The following is a 6815-nucleotide window of genomic DNA, read 5'->3' as shown; positions in this document are numbered from 1 at the left end:
TTAACTTTCAACATAGACATATGGAAAGTGGTGATGTTCTGTTAAAAATACGTATGCATTGGTAATCCATTGTACTGAATTAATTTCTGCTTTTATTATGTGAAGAAACAGTTCATGAAGCCCACAAATGGTCAACAGCGCTAAACAGGACATCTCAATACTTATACACATACACTATACTTGTAAGCCCGCTCGAAGCAAATGCTTCGAAAACGAGTCTGCTACATTGTGATTGCCTCTATGTTTGTGCATGTGTGAGAAAGAGATGTAGTTTCACTTGCTGCCAGCAGATGGCAGTGTTTCACAGACAAACAAACTGACATATATATGATATCATAAAAATTTTTTTTATTTATTTTGGCAAAAACATTTATTCTTTCATTAACATTACAAAAATATTGTCAGATGACCATTATTTTATAAATAACACATTTAAGTTAAATAAGTATACATAATAAATACACAGAAAATAAATCAATGGTCCATAAAAAATAACACAATATTAAATACATAAATAATATAAATATTTTAAATATCACAATACACTACAAAACAGGAACAGAATACAGTCTGCAGCTTCTGCATCAGTATTATTTTCATTTGCCATAAGGCATACATTGACATTCCACAGCAATACGCAAAACCAATTTATTACCATTATTTAAACAAATAAAAATGAATTTCTAATCACTTCTACATGACACTGCGATTTGGGATGGACAAAGAACTCAACTCTCCTACAGGGGTGTATATATTTTAATGCTTAGGTATCAACTTTTCCCACTCACATCATGTGTGATTGTTTCACTATGCCAAGATAACTACAGATGTGGGAAGACTCAGAGTTATATAGCAGTGTGCACTGTGTAACTTCTCATTCATTTTCAGTGGAAATAGAAATGTATTATTAACTGTGATTTTCACAGTACATACACTGTACATTATAAATAATATATATTATTATTATTATTATTATTATTATTATTATTATTATTATTTGGGGAACTACAATTCCTTCTCTAACCAATTCTTTAGTTCAGCATAATGAATATTGTAGAACATTGATGCCCTGAGGATATTTCCTTCCTCTCACTTCTCCTTACTCTGAGGAGTTCCCTAACACAGCCAGAGGACTCGCTGGTAAGACAAGGGAGAACCAGTGGTAGAAGACGGCACATGGAGGTCAAGAAAGTTTAAAATGCACAACACCGTGAATTAAGACTGAGCTGGAAGAGTTCACCTGAATGACATGGAGAAATGGTTGGATACCAGTAAAGTGAAATATTCACTACTTTTGTTTCTTCAATTGCAGCCTTTGCAATTACAGGTTTCTGGGTGGGTGGAGGATGTTTAAATATTAAACAGAATTCCTCTTAAGCCACCATAATAATGGCTATATTCTGAAATGTGGTCATGGCATCAATGAGGTCATGGAGGATGAGGAAGACTCCAGCGTTCTTCTGGAATAGGGAGAGATTATTGGGCAGTCCATGTGGAGAAGGAGGAGGTACAGGAAGTCCTTGAACATTCCACTGTTGGTGAAGAAATGAGCACGTCAGATTTATAAAACATCCATACATAATACAAAATACAGTTCAATTGATAGGAAGGGTGCAACTGATACAGCTTTCCAAAAATGAATCTGACATGAATATTAGTAAAATCTACATAAATAGACATAAAATATAATACTGATAATAAATGCATGAATTTACCAATTATAACATTAAAAAATAAGACCGTATGGCTCACTCAGCAAGCTCTGTGATACTGAGCTTGCAAAGGCACAGGGCATGACAATAGCTGTGAGCTGTAAGGATGCCCTACTGTAGGCCAGTCTTTCCCACCTCCAGGCCTCAGCGACCCCTAACAGTGCATGTTTTACATAATAATCAGCAACAGGGATGATGGTGATGCGCCAGTGGTTCATCACTGGAGGCACCACTGGTGCACCCTTTCTTTACAGCGGCATGCCCGTAAATGTTCCAGGAGAGCCCATGCCGGCAGTGCAGACCACCGAAGGAGTTAAATTGCTTCATTAATACACATTGTGCACCAACTATGAAACTGTATGTTCCCTTTCTACAAATCCAACTCTGATTCCTCATATTTTTCACCTGCTTACCTCATTCTCTATCATGGTGATAAACTCCCGGAGGTCATAGAGCAGATTGGTCAGGCTAATAACATTGTGCAACTGAGTAGAGCTGAGGAGGGAGTGAGTAGTCTTCAAGCCATTTAGCAACTTGATGTAGCATTCCCCCTGTTTAGGAAGAGAGAGGAGCAGATAAGTATAACTGAACTGTTAGCACTACACTTTCATTTCCATCACTATGCTACAATACTGGAACAACTAGATATCCTGAAAGAAAATATAAGGCAGTCTGTATTAAGGATAAATTATTTGTATCATTATATAATGGTGTCTTGTTATTATGTTAAATATTATTATTATTATTTGTTCAATAATGTTTTGCAGTGTCTCACAACCACAATTCACAGGACCCCTAACTGTTCACATCTTCCAGACCACTCATTGTGCACAGGTGTATCACCAACATCATATTTTAAAGATTCAGCGGAGACCTGGAAAGCATGAACTGCCTGGAGTCCTGAGTTTGAGAACGCAAGTTCATCATCATAACTAATTATGAACCCTTGGAGTGCCCATGTTGCTGTGAGAGACGTGCAAAATATCCGCTAAAAATGCCAGTCTCGTGCACGCAGTATTTAAGGATACTTTTAATTGACTTCATATAATTTGCTGACGATAACTAAAGTGATTCATATTCCTCGACTACGGCTCTGGCATTTTTAGCAGATATTTTGCCAATCTCTCACAGCAACATCGGTACTCAAAGGGCTAAGGGGCAGATTTATTATCATTATAAATACTCATTCTGAGCTTGTTTTCAGTTCATTCAAAACTCCTAGTCCCTGTACAATATAGTCCAACTATAATAGTGTATAGTAATAACTGCCAAACATTGGCATTTAGTTCTTGTGCACTACTAATTCAAGCATTTCATTATATCTTAAAACCAAAAGGGTTCAAAAGCCTGTAGTGCAGTTACAGATATACAGTGCAATATATTCCCTACTGGTGACAATGACCAAATCACTTGTTCTGTATTAATATAAAGAATGCCTCATTATTCGTGTACAGTAGAAAGCAGCTAGCTAGCCTGATGGTACTCACCTGGATGAATCTACCACTTTCGCACTGTTCCAGAGGTAGTGGGAAGAGCTTCAGTATTTCCCTCTGTAATTTCAAGGTCTCTAGATCTAATGGCTGTAAAAAAAGTAGTTTTAGTGTTATTACTGATGCACCAATATTCTTGTGCAAGACTATGGTTAACTAGGCTGCCTTGCAGTGCCGTACTTCATCTCTCACCAAAAGAGTGCTAACACATTTCTAGTAAAATGGCTGAATGTATACACTGGCTAGTAACAATGGGGCAGATGTATTAAGCCTGGAGAAGAGATAGGACAGGATGTTCTAACATCTGCTGCCCTGTATCTCCCCCCTTTGCCGGCCACCGCATTCTTAATAATTGCATATGCTCTAACATATGCGATTATCAATGGGATACGGTCATTAGGTCTACAGTAACTAGGTCGACAAGCATTGGGTCGACGCCACTAGGTCAACATGGGTTAATGTCGACATGGGTTAAGGTCGACATGGGTCAAGTTTGACATGGATGTAGGTCGACGTGGGTCTAGGTCAACATGACATTAGGTTGACACTAGTGTTAGTTCAACATGGGCTAGGTCGACAGTCAAAAGGTCGACATGGGGTTTTTCACTGTTTTTTGAGCCGACATGTGCCAACAGGCAGTATTTCATGCCCTACCATCCACTAGAGCTTGGTGGGAGAATAAAATAGTGTGCCGAGCGTAGCGAGGCACCATGCTCGAAGCATTGCGAGTGAAGCGAGCGATGCCAGGGGATGCTTTGCACTTCAAACTGTGTCCATGTCGACATTCAGGCAAAAATAGTGAAACCCCCATGTCGACCTTTTGACTGTCGACCTAGCCCATGTCTACCTAACGTTAGTGTCGACCTAATGTCAAGTCGACCTAGATCCATGTCGACCTTGACCCATGTTGACCTTAACCTATGTCGACCTAACGCTAGTGTCAACTTAATGTCATGCCGGCCTAGACCCATGTCAACCTAGATACATGTCGACCTTGCTGTATGTCGACCTAGTGGTGTCGACCCAGTGCGTTATCTCCTTCCACTTTATCTCCACTTTATCTCTTCTCCAGGCTTAATACATCTGCCCCATTGTGACACTATGGGCCAGATGCACCAAGCTTCAAAAAGTGATAAATTGGAGAGTGATAAACAGCCAGCGAATCAGCTGCTAATTGCCATGTCACAGACTGTGTTTAAAAAATGTCAGGCAGGAGCTGATTGGTTGGTTATTTATCACCCTCCATTTTTATCACTTTTTGAAGATGTGACACTATATGATCGTAAGGACTCAGCGGTACTCACTGATTAAGGATGTGAAACTATGATATTGAGGACTTACGGGCACACCCTGACTAAGGATGTAGTGTTATCATAATGAGGACTCAAGGGTGCATACTGACTGCTAAGGATGTGACACTATGTTTTTTTTTTACTAAGATATGAGTAGTACATATTTCAGATGGGATGTTGCTATGAGCAAACAATCAGATTATATATATTATTGTCTAGAAGGTGCTAAATAAGAAGCAGATTCTGATTGGTTGCCCATAGCAACGTACCATTAGAAATCGAACTTAGTAAATAAACCCCAATGACAGTAAAGACTCAGGACCAGATGTCTCAAGCTTCAAGAAGTGCTAAAATGGAGAGTGATAAACAACCAGCTAATTAGCTCCCAACTGTCAGGCTAACAGGCTGGGTTTAAAAATGACAGGTAGGAGCTGATTGGCTGTTTGTTTACCACTTTTTAAAGCTTGTTACATTTGGGCCCTAGAAGTATACATTGACAAGGATTTGAGAGTGAGAACTCCACAGAACATTTACTGTTAAGTTATAACACAGGGCCTTATTCTAGTTCACTCTTTCTGACAAAATCCTTCTTTGATAGACAAAACCATGTGCACTGCCGGGGGGCAGAAGTTAAATGTGCAGCGAGAATTAGATTTGGGTGAGTTATTTTGTTTCTGTGCAGAGTAAATACTGACAGCTTTATGTTTACACTGCAATATAGATCTCACTTTGAGGTAAAATCCCACCCAAATCTAATTCTCTCTGCACATGTTACATCTGCCGACCTGCAGTGCACATGGTTTTGTCCATCTTAAGTCCCGTACACACGGGGGGATATATCGCTGAGCGATATATGGCTCGCGATGAGCGATATATCGCTCAGTGTCCCGTTTGCATCAGCGACCAGAGATGGTCGCTGATGCAAAAGAAACTGCCAGGGGAGCCTGGCAGTGAAAATCAGCTGGTCGCAGGAGCATGTTCCTGCGACCAGCGATCACTACAGGGGAGAAAACGGGAGCGCGCACCCGGCGATATATCGCCGGTGCACACTCCCATCGCGGGCAATATGGTCGCTCAATGACCACATTGCCCGCGATATTAGACAAAATGGCCCCCGTGTGTACACAGCCTAAGAAGGATTTTGTCAGAAAGAGTGAACTAGAATAATGCCCACTATGACAGCGGAGACAAATCTGGTCATATTCTGAATCACTTTGGATTAGTATAAGTATTATACTAAACCAAAGTGACTATACAGCAAAATAATGTACAGCTATTATTAATCCATACTCACCATGTTTTGCTTTATGTGCGTTGCTTCTTCCCTAATTTTTTCACTGAGTTCATCTGAATGCATTGGTAAAGGAGCTGCGATGATTGTACAAATGAGTGAGAGGGCTACAGCCAGTCCTGTAAGGAGACAAAGCACTGCCTGTCAGGACATGGTCATATACTGTATATTCTACACTCTTCTAACACTGCAACAAACTTTTATGGTTCCTGTGCCTCACTCCTCCCTCTTCCCCTCTTCTTTATCTCACCCTCAGGACATCTTCATGCCTTACATACCTATGTAAAAAATGTTTAACCCAATATGTTCTAAGGTTATTATAAGAAACTGCAGTCACAAATTTAGGCCCTCAATGTTCAGTGCTCCATTGAACCTATTTCTAAGCAATGTTTAGCACAAAATGGGGTTGATTATAATAACAGAATGCAAATTTGCAGCCATTTGTAGCATCCAATGAGCATTTAGCTGTAACTGTCTAACCCAAGTTACACAATGAGGTAAAATACCTGATTGGTTGGTTTAAGTCGTTATACATTTGCATTGTATTATTAAAGGACACATATCTAACCCACCTAGATAATCCCATCCCCCACATAATACAAATACTTATTGTAGCAAATTGATATCTAAATGTGGACAACAAAGTTGTTAACGAAAAAAAAGCAAATGGCCGAACATTCTACCAAAATATATACCCACCTCTTACTGTAAGCGTTCCTTTTAGGGGTGACATAGTTTAAGATCAGGCAAAATGAATGATCTCAGGAGTCTGGTCAGGTATTGAATGCTCCATTCCTAGGTATTCCATGATACTTTTATACCAATAATGTGGAATTGCCCTAGTGATGTAATCCATTGCATCATTACCTAACAAGTACACTGTGACTAACTTTTGTGTAATAGTAAGAACAGTAGCTGTGCATCAGTAACTCCTGGTTAGGCAAAGGACAGGAAGGCAATGGACAGAGTGCTGCCATCATGAGGTCTTTTAGAGAACTGAATCAGGATTGCTGAGGCTTGCAAACATCCT

General features: G+C 39.7%; 1 protein-coding gene across 1 annotated transcript; it reads right to left on the bottom strand.

Moving 5' to 3' along the window:
• Positions 1-416: 416 nt before the first annotated feature.
• Positions 417-6558, bottom strand: LOC146007069 (uncharacterized). The gene is made up of 5 exons (XM_083145456.1): positions 6485-6558; positions 5789-5904; positions 3200-3292; positions 2126-2263; positions 417-1532 (listed from the first exon to the last, which is right to left on the bottom strand). The coding sequence occupies exons 1-5, from the start codon at positions 6516-6518 to the stop codon at positions 1374-1376; spliced, it is 540 nt and encodes a 179-aa protein (XP_083001582.1). The 5' UTR covers positions 6519-6558; the 3' UTR covers positions 417-1373.
• Between the last annotated feature and the right edge of the window lie 257 nt (positions 6559-6815).

Source organism: Crinia signifera, chromosome 6 (genome assembly GCF_055691185.1).
Source record: "Crinia signifera chromosome 6, ASM5569118v1, whole genome shotgun sequence".
NCBI classification, from domain to species: domain Eukaryota; kingdom Metazoa; phylum Chordata; class Amphibia; order Anura; family Myobatrachidae; genus Crinia; species Crinia signifera.
The sequence above is the reverse complement of the archived record's forward strand: the minus strand, read 5'-3'. Positions and strand labels throughout refer to the sequence as shown.